The following is a 16,177-nucleotide window of genomic DNA, read 5'->3' on the forward strand; positions in this document are numbered from 1 at the left end:
AGACAAGAGGCTCACTCTCATGCGTCGACCCAGCCTTGACTGTATATGAATAAGAGATTTAGAGAATGAAAAAAATATTAAGCATTGTATTCAATTCAATTTGCTTGGTGCATGAAAGAAAGTTGGTTTCAAAGAGAAAAAGGTCTGTGTCGATCAGACATGTCCAGGTGCGGTACTCGAGGACCGCTGTGTGGTGTATTTTATGTGTCTCCCTATTTTTGCAGATTTTCAAGAGACCTTGGGGAAGGTGTTGGTCGGTTATTCTGTAATATGTCCGCACACTAAGGGGTTCAGCGAAATGGTCGACAAGCTCCCCTACCTACCACTACTGGTCCCTGTGTCTTTATGGAGGCATAAAATAAACTGTACGATTACTGGGCGTAGAAGTCATCAGACTTTCACGTGTTGCCCCCCCCCCCCCCATGCGCTTGTTTTCACCCGCCACTTGACATTCTTCCTGTTCCCTTCCCTTCCCCGACTCCCTCCACCCATCCATCCAGTTCTCCTTCACCCCTCCTTAGCCTGCCTTCCCTTACCCTTCTGGCCGCATCCTTCGCATCCTCCTCATTTGGCTCACTTCCCCTGTCTATGCTTGAGTGCGGCGGAACATCAAAGTGGGGCTGTTTAAGATCCTGGGAAAGTATTGATCACGGACAGGAAGGAGGTAAAGAAAAGTGACCCGGTCCAATCCAATGAAGACATCTGAACATTCCCCTCACGAGCTCATTTGTTTACGTATTCCCTCATATACTTGCCCTTTTCTCAACTGTAGCGGGGAAAGGCTTCCCTTCGTTATTGTTCTTATATCCAGATAAATGGCACAAACCCGACAGCCTGGACCGAGTCCGTCTGCACAGAACGTTTATATGAAGGCATATAAATAGATGCATGCTGTATTGTGGAGGAAGTGTTTGCTGCTGAGCTGCCCCTCACCTCAAAAGGTGCTTTTCAAATGCATCACTTTGCTGTCTCGCAGAGGCGTCTGCTGCAACATGCGTCCCAGCATGTGGTCAATACGATGTGTGTACGTCAGTCAGACTCCCAAATCCAATTAGGATCAATGGGATTTGACCCCGTTCCTCCTTTGTGTGTCAGACAATCCATGTCAGACAGCGGATTTCCCCGAACCGTTCCCAGTGCACCTGTCCATGCTGCCGTTGTGTACTGTGTGTGCAGAACATTCAATCTCGCTCGCATTGCAGTATGTTTCATTGAGAACAAAAACTATCGTCTTCGGACTCTTCACAGCAAATTTCCAATTGAGATGAAACAATTTCAATACACGGTTTGGGTGATCATTTCATCTGGATTTCAGGTGCTCGGATGTCTGCAAATGGAAGACAAAAGCACTAAGAGCAGAAGTAGGATTTTTATTTTTTTAAGAGCTGACTCAAAACTTCCTCTTGTCTATCTTCAAACAATTGTGAGGAAAAACACAAACCCCCAAAATAACTTGCCCGTGTCATGATTTGTTTAGTGGGGAGGTGATGGCCAGGAAGCAGAAAAAAACCCACACATTTGGACAGCTGAGGTCATTCAACTACAGGAAATTACATTTTGGTTTTGTTTTTTGGGACTGGGGCTGGTAAAAAGAGCACAATTAGAAGTGAACACTATTTTTCAGGTGACGCTCTGTTTATGGAGGTTAAGGTGGTGTGACATTGAACGAAATAAACATTCGCAGGTATGAAAAATATGCATCCAATGCACAATTCCAACAAGATCCATGACAAGCGGCACTATCGAAACACCTTTCCAATGATGGTATTGATCCCTTTTGAGGGGATTCTCAAGTGTCTTTGAGACCGACTTTTTTTTTTTGCCATATTGTGCATGTGCTGTTGAAGGAGTAGTCCAGTGAGTGTTTGTGTGTGTTTCATGTTGCTCATCTTGGACCTCCTCCCTCGCTATTTGGCCCCTCCTAATGTGGCTCGAGGTGGGAAGTAAAATGGGAGTTGAGCATTCGTGTGTGTTCTCACTAAGTGGGAGTGTCGGGTGCGGCGGTTCAACATTCCAGGAATCTGTCCACGGTCAAGCTTCGGTGTTGGGAGATTGTGTCCATTGTGTAGAGGAGGCCAATAAATGGTTCACCCACCGCATAACTTTGCTGGCCTCACTGGCACATAAGACTGTTGCACTCTCACAGGACACGGTACCAGCAATGCGCTCACCAATATGAATGCACGGTGAACATAAAATCTCAGTGTGGGAATAGTTAGTGGGAGGTTTGGAAGATTTCTTTTTATGTTTTAATTCTCTGTGTTTGAACGCATTGCTGGTTTACATCCTTCCTGGCCCATGTCCTTTTGCCCTGCGTGTACAGAAAGTCTTCAATTGAGCTGCAAGATGGCACCTCTCCAAAACAGTTTCCAACTCCACACTACATTGGATCATCAAGCCCTCGCCTTGTATGCATTTTACTCATTCACAAAGCGCCAGCGCACGCACGCGCACACGCACACGCACACACACATCATCCTATGTGCATGCATGTGGGTGGAAGGAGAAGGAGAGCAGAGGAGCAAATAGAAAAGAGAGAGAAGAGAAGCCCTAACCCTTTCCCCTCGGCTGGTGGAAAGTGAAACTTCAGAATTTTTCTTCCTCCCCCTCTCCATCGTGTTTGATGGTACAGTACAGCACTGGCAGCCACTGTGTGCCCCTCCACCAGCGCCCCCGCCACACACCCCTCCTGCCCACTCTCTCCCGTTATGTTCTAGCGGCCAGCTGCTAGCAGAGTTTGCAGTTGTACGTGAGTGGGTGGGTGAGACTCGTTTCCTGTGCTCCTCAGGGCTCCGCTCCAACAACTACTGCAGCACGCTCCGGCCAGGGGCCACTATTCAAAACAAACAGGGGTCTGGCTCCTCTCCTCCTCCTCCTCTTCCTCCTACTCTTCCTCCTCATCTTCTACCAACACCCCCACCGTTACCACCATCATCATCATCATCATCATCAACATCAACATCATCGTCATACCGCCCCTCCACTCCGCCCACTCCCCCGGTCCCCGCTGAGCCTCGGTCCCTGGAGGCCTCCGGTTTGCGGGCGGGGGCACCTCGGCGACAATCAGACACCTTGGACATGGAAGTGGAAGAGGCCCCTGAGGACCTGGCGTCCTCCACCCTGCCTGAGGTAAGCACAAAGAGCCCGGCTCAATTCCAGGTGGAGGCTGTTCTCCGGGTTTCGCTCGCGCACTCGGTTACGAGCGTCCGGGAGGCTGTCTCAGCCTGTCTCGTTAAGTCCCTGAGGGGGCTGAGTGGTGATGGAGGGTATGAAGTGACCAGCGATGTGGTGGAGGGTGGGCACAAAGCTTAGTTACGGGACACAGTGGAGGCTATTGGGCCCATCGTCACTCAGTCTCCTCGCCGTGTTTCGTTCTGTGTGGAATCTGGCACATTTCCAGCTTGCTTTGTCTTCCGTTCCAGATTTTCTATTCTTGACTTTTGTCTCTTTTCTTCCACTACATCTTTTTAGTGTCCACTAGATCCACTAGATCTTTTTTTACATCTTTTGTTCATCTAAATGTGTTTTTGTAAATGATGTATGCTTGTTTTAAATGCACATTTTTATCCTGTGTTTTAAGCTCTTGTAAAGTGTCTTTGAGTGTGATGAAAAGCGCTTTCAAATAAAATGTATTAATATTATTATTATTTACTGTATATAGCCAGGGCCTGAGGTTTGCTAGTGCTAATGTAGCCTGTAGTTGGGACTCTTGAGATGACACATGTGGACACAATGACAGCCAGCATGTGTTGTTTGATGGCAGATAGCGGCCGAGCTAGAAGACAATGAGAAGTTTGCTCTTGCAGTGCAGGAAATTGTTTGTTCTTTTCTGCGTGTGTCTGTGTGGCCGTGTGTGGGTTGTTGTTTTTTTTTTTTTTGGTGCCAGCCTGTGCGTGTGGGTAAGCAAGCCTTTATGGGCAATATTTGATTTAAATGGGACTAGCCTATTGTCCCCGTCTCTGAGGACAAGCCATCCGTGTATCCAAGTGCATGCTTTACTCCTCTTATTCCCCTTTTATCAGGACGAGGGATGATGTAGGGGGCCGAGGAAATGGGTGTGGGTGAAGGAGTGGATAAAGGTAGATGACTGTAGTCAGGAGAGCATATGTCAGAAAGGACGGGGTGGGGGGGGGGGGTCCCGTTTGCGTTGTTATTTTAGATCAACTTTTCATTCTCACCAAGCCTCCAACAAGAGATTTTTGCATTCACATCGTATGTTATGGCTGGATCAGACTACAACGTTTTCAAACACTTTTTTGTCCAGGTTCGCTATCTCGACTTGATTGGGCCCAACATACAGTATTTTGTCAGGAATTATCTCCATGTAGTGGGACATAATCCACAATCAACAAATTGGCTTCTGAAAAGTCCTGTCATGCAAAAATGGAAGTCTGTCATGTTTGATTTTTGTTTGTTTATTTTTTGGGGAGTACCTTCCGTGTAGCATAGTGGATCAACGAAAGACTTACGATACACCTGCAGCACCTCGACTTCCCAGCAATAGGATTCTTGTAACAAACGTGATCGCTTTTGTCAATAGGATTGTTGTTGGCACTGTGATAAAAGTTACATCCGGTAGCGTTACAATACAATATATACAGTACATGCTGATTTATATAGCGCTTTCACAACAGCGGCAGCGTTGACACGTTTTCTTGTCCCGCCTCCACCGACGGCTTGATTTGACACGATTCACCCAATGACTGTACAAGATGGGAATCAGTGACATTGTAATATCTGTCGTGTAGTGTTGCCAGTGTTTTGACCGAGAAGAGGTTCAACACTAGTAGAGCTGGGCGATATGACGCGATATATCAGGAAGACAAAAGATAACATTGAATCGTGTCTTTTTTTATTTTATTTTTTTACAATCTTATTGTCATATGCCATCTGCAGCATACTGCAAGTACTGAATATGTCAAATGCTGCTTGATTTGATGGCCAAAAGCTTCCACTAATCAAATTATACAGCGAAAGGAATCACAATACATTGTTACTGAACATACCAAACCTAAGGTGCAAAATTAAATCTAAGAGACAATGAAAATTCATAATTAACCAGGTGGGTGAAATAATTTCAATACTAATAACCTGCATTGGGAAAGAATAAACTAACAACAACATCGTAATTATTTAAGAAAAAAAAGCCTTCACAGCATGCTGGCTATGTCTTTAAACGACAAGAGCGTCGCAGTTTCTATTTTGAACCTCATCAAACAAAAAGAAGACCAAAACTGATAATCACAGTTTTTCCAAAATTTGAACGGCGGAGACGTCCCAAAAAGCTGTGATGGGCTCCTTATGTTTCCTGCAGCCGGCGAGACGCTGCAGCAGCTAGAGATGGGAAGTTTAGCAGTGAGTTTCGTCTGGCTAATGCTGGCAACCTGCAAAACGCATTGATGTCTCGCTGCTAACTCAGCAGTCACAACCGCCATCGTCTCCCCTCAATGGCGGCAAATAAGCTGCACTTCTTACAAGTATCGTTCTCATGAAGTCATCACGGAGAGTAATTCACTGAGGGAAAGGACGGGAAGCCATGCCGATTGCTAAGCTAACTTAATGTCTTTTTGAAAGACCAGAATTAAAAGTGCTTGGGTGACCTGGCGGAGGTCTCGCTGGAACCGCGTTAAAGCCGCGCGCATCCAGTTTTGAGGAGTCAACAAGGAGACAATTTAATTGGTGTCGGAGAGAATCCAAAATGATGCCACACACACCGCTGAACAAGCAATGTTACGGCTCCCCGTCTGTCAGCCAGGAGGAGTGGCCTAAAAGATTGAAAGTATATTAATGTTGTGGAAAAACGATACAGAAAATGGATGCATGTAGTATATTGAATCCATATAATGTTACAAATGTGATTTGTCGTCACAATTCAGCACTGAGTTTTGAGTTTGACTTTTGGGATCTGCAAAGGTTCTCAATATTACATTGAAGTAAAGTATGTCTATTTATTCTTTTTTTTATCTCAATATGTGTCTGAAACACTATTCTTTATGCCTCTTACGCCAATGTGTGCAAAAATATGTCAACTAACTTTGCTTCTGTTTACGTTTGATAATTTTATAGAGCAGCAGCACGGGATGCATGAATCATTTCATACAGATCTCCCTTCAAAACAAAGTGAGAAAAAGTTAGCATTGCAAGTGTGGAGTACATATTTTTTTTCAATAGAATACCTGAAATGGCCAATATCGTCCAGCACTAAGCAGTGCTGTATAGCTGTGATGTAGTGCCAACGCGAGAGCGCAAATTTGCCAAGTAGTAGTCGGATCCAGCCCTTAATTTGCTTCTCTCACCTGCCCGCCTCCTACATGCACGACAAGCTCTCATAAACACTCTTTACTCTTTTTTTGTGGAATAACCTGATATTTTGTGCTTCCAGGACGGTGAAAAGGACAAAGATGAGCTGAAGGAATACAACACAGGTAATGCCAAAGCCTTGAGTATTCCGGTCATGAGTGCCTGTGTCGCGGCTTGCACGTAGTTCTTTGAATAATTTTCATTCTCCGTGTCGTTCAGGCTCGGAAGGTGACGCGTCACCTCCTGAAGGGGATCAGATGGCCAATTCGACTTGTGCCGGTTCTCTGACGGCGCCGACGTCAGTGTTCATCGCTTCCAGCCAGGTCGAGGGTCTGGCGGCGATGGCCAAAGAGAGCAAATCAGGGGTCCTGCCAGAGACCGGTGCCTGGACCTCGCAGGGGTTTGCTTGCTCCCTGTGCAAGCGGCTGTTCGGCAGTCTGGAGTTTCTGAGGGAGCATGAGTACCGCCACACCTTGTCTCTCGTGGATATGTCCCTGGACTGGCCAAGCGTGCCCGGTCCGTTCAGCCGGTCTTGCCAGTCCCAGTTTCTCCCATACCCCCAATCTCTGTATCGCCCCGCCGTGGCCGAGCCCACGCCGGCGCGCTACCTATGTTCGCGGTGTCCGGCGAGCTTCACCCTCAAGTCCAACGCGGACCGCCATGAGAAGACCATCCATTTTAAGAAAAAGCTCATGCAGTGCGTGTACTGTCTGAAGCATTTCAGGGACCGCACAGACCTGCACAGGCACTTGTCCTCGGTGCACTCCAAAGAAAGGGGCCACGTCTGCCCGGCGTGTGCAAAGTCTTTTAGCACCCAGAAAAACCTGGCCACCCACATTAAAGTATGCTGCCAGGTGGGGTCTGTGCCAGGAGCTGTGCTAGGTAGTAGCACGAGCACATCTCAGGATGGTGATCGAGTCCCCCTGTGGAGGTATTCCGAAGAGTTGAACGTCGAAATTAGTAACCGTAGCATTTTGGATGTAGAGAACTGAGAGAATCTCAATGATGCAGAGTTCTATTCAAAGCCAGCAGTTGTTCATCTCACATGTGCACTCACGCCACTCATGTGATGAGAAGGCTTCCTGACATGTAATCTTTTATTTCGATTTTGATAGAAGTGAATTTAATTTATACCCTCAGAATATTGAAGACGATCTTAAAAATGTCTATGCAAAGCTGGTCTTATTACCGTTGAATGAATTTATGTATGAAGTACTTGAAGTCCTTACAGACAATCACATGTTGTGATGCCTGCCAGTAACTTTCCATTTCCTTCCAAACATTATCTTCCTATCCTCCTCTCAATTAGGGAGAAAGCACAACTCGAAATAATCCCAATCTGCCAGGCCGTGCTGTCTCAACACCCTAAGCAACACCATCACCTGCAGGACATTAGTTGCACTGCACCAGTTGCTCTTCTCCCGCAGAAGCATTTGAATCTCAAAGATGCTTTGAACAAAAGTGCCGCGTCCACCTCCAGGTGCAGGATTAGCAGAAGCTTGTCCTTTGTCACCATAATAACCTGAGGTCTTCTCTGTCGTGCGGTTTAAATGGAAAGCTGCAAGCCAAAACAATGGGCCAGTGGCAGTCAGCTGGGGGGTTGGGTAGTGTCCTTTTCTCTCCATCCCGCATCTTGAGGTCTTTGCCTTTGAGAGTGGCCAGAGATGGCCCGTAATTGGTCCTTTGTGGCTACAGCCCTCCTTAACCCTTGACCCCTAATCAAAAGAGGAAGTGGCGACAGAGGGGCAGGTGCCCTTTAGACACGATGAATTCAGTGATGTCACTGGTGCGGGAAGATACTGGTGAGCTCAGGACTCAATGAAAGGAACCGGAGTAATACAACAACTAGCTGCAGGAGATCGTACTTGTTTGGATTCACACTCATTTCCGCCAAAGATTTAGAGCGAGCATAAAGCGGGCCCAGATCATGATATTGGCTGCACCTTGTTTGACAGTGAGGACGGTATGTTCAGGGCGATGTGCAGTGTTGTTTTACACCAAACGTAATGTTTTGCATCTTGGCTCCAAAAAAAATCCATTTTGGTTTCATCAGACACGAGCAAATTCTCCCACCGTTTTTTTTTTTTTTTGCTGTGTCTCTCAGGTGGCTTGTCAAACTTCAAAACAAGACTTTACATGTTGTCTTCTTGCCACTCTTTCAGAAAGACTAAATTTGCGTCGGGTGCGACTAATAGTTGTCCCAAATCTTTTTTCTGTGGTTAAAAAGTTATTTAAAAAACATATTATTTAAGTGAAAAACGACTACCGCATGTGTGTTATTTAATTTGAACATCTCTTTAATTCAATTTTTTTTTTGTCCTTAATTCAAATAGCTTTCATCACCCCCTTGTAAATTACGTAATCTTGCGGCCGCACACATTCAGCCAATCACAGATATCACCAGCAGGCAGACGTGTTGTTTGAACAAACACGAAAATAGCGCCATTTTTTATTATTTTTTTTATTTTTGATAAGACACACGAAACGTTTGCTAAACGATGATACGAGATATCCTGTGATCATGACGAACGTTTGTTGATCTACGATCGCGTTGCAATGACTTATAGAGTCAATGCAATTTGCGAGGCCGGGGCGAATCGATACAGCTCCGGTCCGAGCCACAAACGACTAAGAATGTGTGACTGCGGCACATAGACGGCAGCTAAAAAGGGGGCAAACGACGTAGGACCAAATAATCATTGCGGACTTGTACAATTCATCCAGCTTCCGATAGGAGCCAAAAAGTTGCAGAACTTGACGTAGTTCCTAAGACTTGTTTAGCAGCTGAAAAAGCTCAAGATAGCAAGAGTTTGAGCAAAAGCCCCGACCACCTGAATGACTCGAGATGTTCATGCATGTTTTTTTTCATTAATGGAAGAAAAGGAGATTCTATTCATTCTATTTTTTGAATAATAATAATTATTATTTTTTTCAAAAACATTTACGCTATGATGGCAGTTGTCTGTAGACTAGAATAAATAGATCACTCCATCTTCTTATCGAATCGGTGATCGAGTATCGGGGTTTTGTCTTCTTTTTTTTTTAAACCTTCCGATCGCTGATCGCATAAAGCCGAAATAGGCCAAGAGACTCTCACATTTCTCTCCTTTTGTTTCATTTCATTGTATTATTAGCACTGGTGTGACATCCAGGTTCATCAAGTAAAAACGTTGCCACATTTTGGCTTTCGACACGGCTGGTTCGACTCATTCAGCAAATAAACGATCTCCTCAGAGTCGAAGCACCTGCGGCTGAAGCCGAACTGTGGCAGAGTTTTTACTTTCTGAATCTAGATTTTACACCCCTGATTATGGCAATACAGCTATGCTATCCAGGGTCATCTACTTCTTCTTTGACCGTTGCGATATAGTGTTTGTGATTCAGTAAATACTGTATTTTTTTTTTTTTTTGCACGATCATCCAGTTCAGACGTGTTCGTCCGTGTAGCTCTGTGTGTGGCGAACCTTGAGCTCTATCTAATATTGTGCACCTGCAGTGGCAGTAGACATGCGTCTGAGTTTCCCTTGAACTCTGTCTTAGTAATTGCGCTTCCATGTGCCCAATAGAAGCAGAGCAGGAACTGATAGCCTTTTTGATACCAGCTCCCCACATGCCAAATCCCTTCAGACACAAAAATCCAATTCTCAGGTAATAACACGCGCTGGCTGTCCTGGACAGCAGCTGCAACAGCTGGAAGGATCTCATCAGGATCACTTCATTAGTTCTTCTTTTGCATAAGGTATACAGTATGTTGCTGTGTGTATTCTGATCTTGTCTCTTTTGAGAAGGTGCTGTATGACAACATGTATTTTCCTTAAAAAAAAAAAAAGAATTGAAAACATGTTGCAATGAAAGTTTAATAAAACGTGGAAACGTATCTGCTGTTGTTGGTGCTTTTGCTCCTTTGTCCAGGTGTCATGTATGTACATTGACAGCCACACAACAAAACTAACAATATGTCAATGCAGTAGCTTGAACTCTTTGTGTTCTTGCATGTTTTGTGTATGTGTGTGTGTGTGTGTGTGTGTGTGTGTGTGTGCGTGCGTGCGTGCGTGTTTCTTTCCACCCCATCCCTTTTGCTTGCTTTACTCAGAGCAGAAGTCATGAAAATGGAGGTAATTATTTTATGTCGTTTAACTGTGTCATTCAACGCTGCTTTTTATTCACTCCACTCCAGCTCTGAGCTTTCATGGTCATACATTCTCACGTGTCTTACACGCGCGCGCGCACACACACACACACACACACTTCTGAACAACCATTTAAGACTCAGCTGGAGACGTAATTCTAGACGTTACCTCACCTGACCTTTACCTCAGATGTGAAACTCGTGTCAGCACTCTTTACCTTGAGTTTCCCTTTGTGCGTGTGTTGTTTTTTTTTTTTGGTTTTTATGTCAGCCAGCCTTTGTGTTTACAACAGTGTTGTCCGTCGCAAAGACCTTCTCCAGCATCTAAAGCCGACTCAATGTAGCGCCAGTGTTTACCCGATCCCTTTTCCTTTGACTCTTTAGTGTAGCGGAAGAACTGCTGCTAGGGCTACTGTAGCTTTGACTGGGATCCGGGTGGCCATGGGGATTGATGAGACTTTTATTTGTTAAGCAGCCTGCTAATGAAGTGCAATCACTGAAAATTGATGGGTTTATTTAAAAGACATTTATTCAAGTCTAATCTTTTTTTCTCTCTCTCTCTCTCTACCTCTGCTACCCCCCCTTCCCCCACTCTCCTCTCTCTGTCCCTGCAGTGAATGACTTCACAGTGATCCGTAAAAAGTTCAAGTGCCCCTATTGCAGTTTTTCTGCCATGCACCAGTGCATCCTCAAGAGGCACATGCGCTCCCACACTGGCGAGAGGCCCTACCCGTGCGAAATCTGTGGCAAGAAGTTCACCAGGAGGGAACACATGAAGAGGCACACACTGGTGAGTTGCCATGATGTCACCAACGTAAAGGGGGCAGTATCGCGGGATGTTTTAACTGGTGCATGATGGTATCATCCTTTCCAAATTTTGGGAGTAAAATTTGCGGCTCGGTTTGGATGGGCCAGCTATTTTTTTTTTGTCTGCCCAATTGCTCGACATTTTGAAAATAGGATTCGCCTTTTGTTTTTTAAAGGAAAAAAAAAAAGACAAGACCAATACTCTGTCACCACCAAAGGTGGAAACCTTTTATTTAAAAAGGGGGGACAAGCTTCTTTGCTGATTCAGGATGAAAATGAGTTTTTAGTCCTGAATGAAACAATGCATTCTGCCACGGACGACCGGTTAGCACGTGGGTCTCACAGTGCAGAGGCGCAGGGTTTGATTCTGGCTCCGGCCTCTCTGTGTGGAGTTTGCATTTTCTCCCCGGGCCTGCGTGGCTTTTCTCCGGGTACTCCGGTTTCCTCCCACATTCCATAAACAAGCGTGGCAAGTTAATGGAACACTCTAGTCTAAATTGTCCCTTTTTAAAGTTTTTTTTTGCCTTCATGGAGCGCTAGAGTTACTTACTTACTGGCCAAATTTGACCTTTGAAGGTTGCTCTACCCATAGCGCGCGGCTGACTTCGGGGTGACTTAATGACAGATTTGAGTGGATGTGAGAGTGCCTGCGGCCAGGAAAGCATGAGAATACACCCCGACTTGCATCTTGTGCCCCCTATGTATCCAATGGACTTACTCGTGCTTGCCGATGTGCGTCCATCTTGCAGGTGCACAGTAAAGACAAGAAGTACGTGTGTAAAGTGTGCAGCCGCGTGTTCATGTCTGCGGCCAGTGTCGGAATCAAACACGGCTCTCGGCGCCACGGCGTCTGCGTCGACTGCTCCGGTCGGGGAATGGCGGCGCTCCTGGATCACGGCGGCGAAGCCGGGGGGGACATCTCTCCCGAGGAGGAGTTGTACCCGGGCGATCGCTTCCACGAAGACCAGGCCGAGTGCGACGGCGACGGCGAGGAGGAAATGATGGCGGAAGGCGACGGCGAGACGACAGGTGATGGGGAGCATCACGTGTCCAAGTGGAAGGATTCCGGCATGCCGGCGGAGACTCGCCGAGCACTGGACAACGAAAAGGAGGAGAGCGATTCCTCGGCGCAGGAGGGCGAGCCGCAGAACGGGAGCGAGAGGGACTTTGCTTGGATCTCCTAAAACCGTGCTTGCGGCTCGATGACCCATCTGTGAAGATCTTGTTGGGGATCTTACAGGAATCTCCTGACCTCGCCGTGGTGGCTCGGCCTCCGTTGGGGATGGAAATGTTGTCACAAAGATTTATAAATAACGGGAAAACACAGCTGACCAAGAGTGATCGCGCGTCTTTTTCTGCTTGCCTCCTTTTACCTCTGATGCAGTGTTTTGCTCCTTCAGTCTCTTTGAGTTTGAGGCCGAGGGCGTGGCCGACTCTGGCCTGTGACTTGGTGCGTTTGCCACCGCAATCACCATGGAAACCAGAGATCGCTGTCAGCACGAGGAAATGGAAGTGGTTCCCCTCCATGTCCGATTTTTGTCTTTCTGTGAGTAAATGGAGCATCTCAATCAACTTTTTTTTTTTTTTGGGTGGGGGGGTCTCAATCTATTGCAAAGCTCCACGTGTCATGGGGACGAGAGGCAGGCGGTCCCACGGCACACTGTGGACCGAGTCCTACTGCCACAGACTTGCACTTTAATGACATCGACTCCTATCGAAGCAACCGAGCCCACGGTTTACAATTTGTAATCTGATTTTGACTGACCTGAACAACTCGGTGACCGCACCTACCTTTAAGGATTGACGTCCTCTTGACTGTTATCGCCGCATCGGAATCACTGACCCTTTGTGCAGGTTATTGTTTTTTATCGCCTTTGACCTCCAAACTCAAGTGTCAGAGAGGTAGGAGAGGGATATGGGGGGTCTTTCATTTTTCCTTCAGTTTGGTTCACAGTTGCTACGGTTCAGTGGAGTTTTGGAATATATGTTCATAAAATAGTTTGGAATGGAAATGGATGTGAACCGAGTGGATGCTTGTCCGTCTCGGCGGACGCGTGCCACACGCCTTCGTTCAATCTGATGATGTTTTTTTTTCCCCCGCCCTCTTCTGATTCAGTCACGCAACCAAGATTCACAATATGCAGACTACCCCCCCCCCCCCCACGCTTGATCTTTTTTCAGGGGGCGGGAGTGAAGGCCTGGCTTGCATTCATGTTGTGACAAAAAGTGACTGAAAATATGTGGTTGATATTGCGAGAATTTTGTTATTGTTGGCTATTTATTGGTTGTGTGGTGGCGGATTCTTCCCTTTTCTTTCACATTGCCGTGTGCGTGTGTGTTTGTGCGCGCGCGCGTGTGTGTGAACAGAGTGGGACGTATGCAAGGACACTCGCAAAGTCTTTATTCCTTTCCCAAGATTGTTGTAATGTTTTCAACGTGCGTTATTGACAACTGGAGATGACATGTCTTATTATGATTATCGCAACTCTGATTACTGTTCTTGATGTTACTATTCATTATTATTATTAAGTGCTGGATTCTAAGCTTTGTTGTGTTTTAATTTGGGGATGTTTTATAAAGTGGTCAATTTGGGAATAAAAACGAAAAAGAAGAAGAGGAAGATTTTATACTTTGCCTTGTTGTGGACCGCAAGCCATGGGGCTTTTCTCAACCTTTTTATTGTCCCAGTTGCCGCTTTTTCTGTCGTATTTGCTTTTTTTCTATGGGGGGACACTATTAAAGCTGTCTGTTTGATATTAATTGCGACATATATTCTGCACATGCTTTTTGCATCACTAATGGACACTAATTGATGAATAGTGAACCAAAAACAATCTCGTACCTTGTATACAGAAGTGCTTTCGTCTGTGTGTGCAGGTGCTTTTGGACATTTTTGATGTGCTTTTGTTTTTCTTTCCTTTGTCACATTTTGATGAAGTGCACACGTTATTGTTGTCGCAACTCTGAAGGGCTGCGTAGGCGAGTTTCGTCAAAAGCGCATCTCACATGACAAACAATCGACAAAGAGAGGCAGCGTGCAGACAAACGAACACTGTTGGGATCGTGAGTCCGGCTCACATTAGGCCTGCCGCTCTTCAAAAGGTGCCGTGGATGGACTGCACTTCTCAATACCCGTTCTTGATTGCATTTGTGTTATTTATTAGGTTCTTGTTTGACCCACTTATGAGCTCGTGGCCATTTGATCGGGTGTGGATGGGCGGCAAACGAAGACGTTGGGGAGTGGATTTCAACGAATGTTCATGTTTGTGTGCGCGTGTCTGTGTGAGAGAAACCCCTGCACTCTTCTCATAGCCTCAACCTCATCTTCTTCTTCATACCGGGTTGAACTTCAGGAAAACGTTTGCCAACAAACGCCTCAAATATGTGCCTCGATGACCCGTTGACCTGCGCGCTTGTGAGACACGTTGGCTGATTCTCCAGCGGGATCAGATGAAACCTTTTCCAGACAAATCAAGATTTCCCCTTCCCGCCGTTTTTCGTCGATGAGCGCCTGTGTCCTTTTTCGTTGTCGGGGTGCGTGTGGTCGTGGTCCAACTGCATGCCCGTGTTTGTTTCGTTATACCAAAGCGATGTCTTCAGCGTCCGCGCACAACTCTCATTCCACGCGATGCAAAACTGGAACTATTTGCTCTAGTGCAAAGGAGTATGGGTAATTCTTCGATGTTGACAATTCCTCATTTTGCTTGACTCACACGTGCAAATCATGAAGCCATAGATATGGGTATCTCTACAGTATACTATATTTCAAAATTGACGCTTTTTACTTTAGAGTTTGTTCTTCTACTAAGAGTGATGTGTGTACCTTCATATATATGCATTTATAAAACGATGATATTTATTTTCTCAACTTTAAGAGGGTCTTTGATTTGTACAAGGTCGCACTTGAAGCTTGAGCTTTGCTTATTTTCACTGGGAATATTGTTCGGTATGAAACAGACTTTATATTGATGATACAAAACATGTGTTTGTAACAAAATGTGTTTAAATAACCCCCCAAAAAACAACAATCTGTCCTGTCCTTTTTGTTTGTTTGTTTGTTCTTGATTTGGGCAGAGGAAGTGCTCTTGTGCAGATAGTTTTGGGTTCCTTGCAAGTTTTGATCACGCCATGTTTTTCAGCTGACCTTCAGCATCCAGTTTTGATGTTGGCCTAAGGGCCGTGCAAGCTAATGTCATGTTTCGTGGAAGAATTAGCTTGACCATTATTTGCAAAAATCAATCAGTCTTAATAAATTTTGAAATTGCTGCTGTTGAAAGCTGTTTCACGCGTGCTTTTTTTGTACAAAAAGTTGTCCACAAGAGGGCGAAAAAGACACGTCGACCGATTTTGCCTTTCAAAGCTGTTCAGCTTCCAAAAAGTACTCCCACTCTGAAAACAAACACTCTTCAAGTGCACAAACAAGACTGGCTGTAAGTCTGATTTAACTTCTTCTGTTGTTCTGAACGTCTTACTGTAAATGACCTGTTTTGAATTGGCACAAGAAAACAGAAGCACACGTCCTTTTTTCCCCACACACTGAATATTGTGCTCAAGAAAAAAAAATCCCGTTTCATGCAGTCTTTTTTTTTAAAGACCAAAACGCTAAATAGGCTACGGATAACATTAAAAAATACACCTTGCCTTTGAGAAGCAGGTTTGTTTATCTGTGACTTCATTTGAGCAGCTATTTTTGCAGGTTGATCCCCGAGACCGAAGGCAAACGTTTTATTCAACAATAAAAATACAACAACGTAAAGGGAAGGATGAACGTAGAGCTGCTTCTGTCGAATATTTCGACACTAGAGTATCCTGCTGAAAATTCACCTGGATAATGTATTGATGTAAATATTTTTTCTTACTACATTTCACTTGATAATGAACAACCAATCGGTTTCCCTTTTTAAAATAAACATTATATTTCTTAAATTCACAGCAAACTTT

At 45.3% G+C, this 16,177-nt stretch overlaps 1 protein-coding gene across 5 annotated transcripts in view; it reads left to right on the forward strand.

Moving 5' to 3' along the window:
* Nucleotides 1-15,512, forward strand: part of zbtb46 (zinc finger and BTB domain containing 46) — a 102,927-nt gene extending 87,415 nt beyond the window's left edge. For 3 of the 5 annotated variants that reach the window (XM_052056450.1, XM_052056440.1, XM_052056420.1), the window contains 4 exons: nucleotides 2,789-3,129; nucleotides 6,067-6,120; nucleotides 6,383-6,425; nucleotides 6,520-10,177. In XM_052056450.1, coding sequence (XP_051912410.1) covers nucleotides 2,789-3,129; nucleotides 6,067-6,120; nucleotides 6,383-6,425; nucleotides 6,520-7,292 — 1,211 coding nt within the window. In that variant the 3' untranslated portion in view covers nucleotides 7,293-10,177. Of the gene's footprint in view, nucleotides 1-2,788; nucleotides 3,130-6,066; nucleotides 6,121-6,382; nucleotides 6,426-6,519; nucleotides 10,178-11,043; nucleotides 11,220-11,985 lie in introns of those variants that run through there. The other 2 variants (XM_052056430.1, XM_052056460.1) reach the window with 2 other exon arrangements.
* Nucleotides 15,513-16,177: the final 665 nt, after the last annotated feature.

Source organism: Hippocampus zosterae, chromosome 2 (genome assembly GCF_025434085.1).
Source record: "Hippocampus zosterae strain Florida chromosome 2, ASM2543408v3, whole genome shotgun sequence".
Classification (NCBI taxonomy): Eukaryota; Metazoa; Chordata; class Actinopteri; order Syngnathiformes; family Syngnathidae; genus Hippocampus; species Hippocampus zosterae.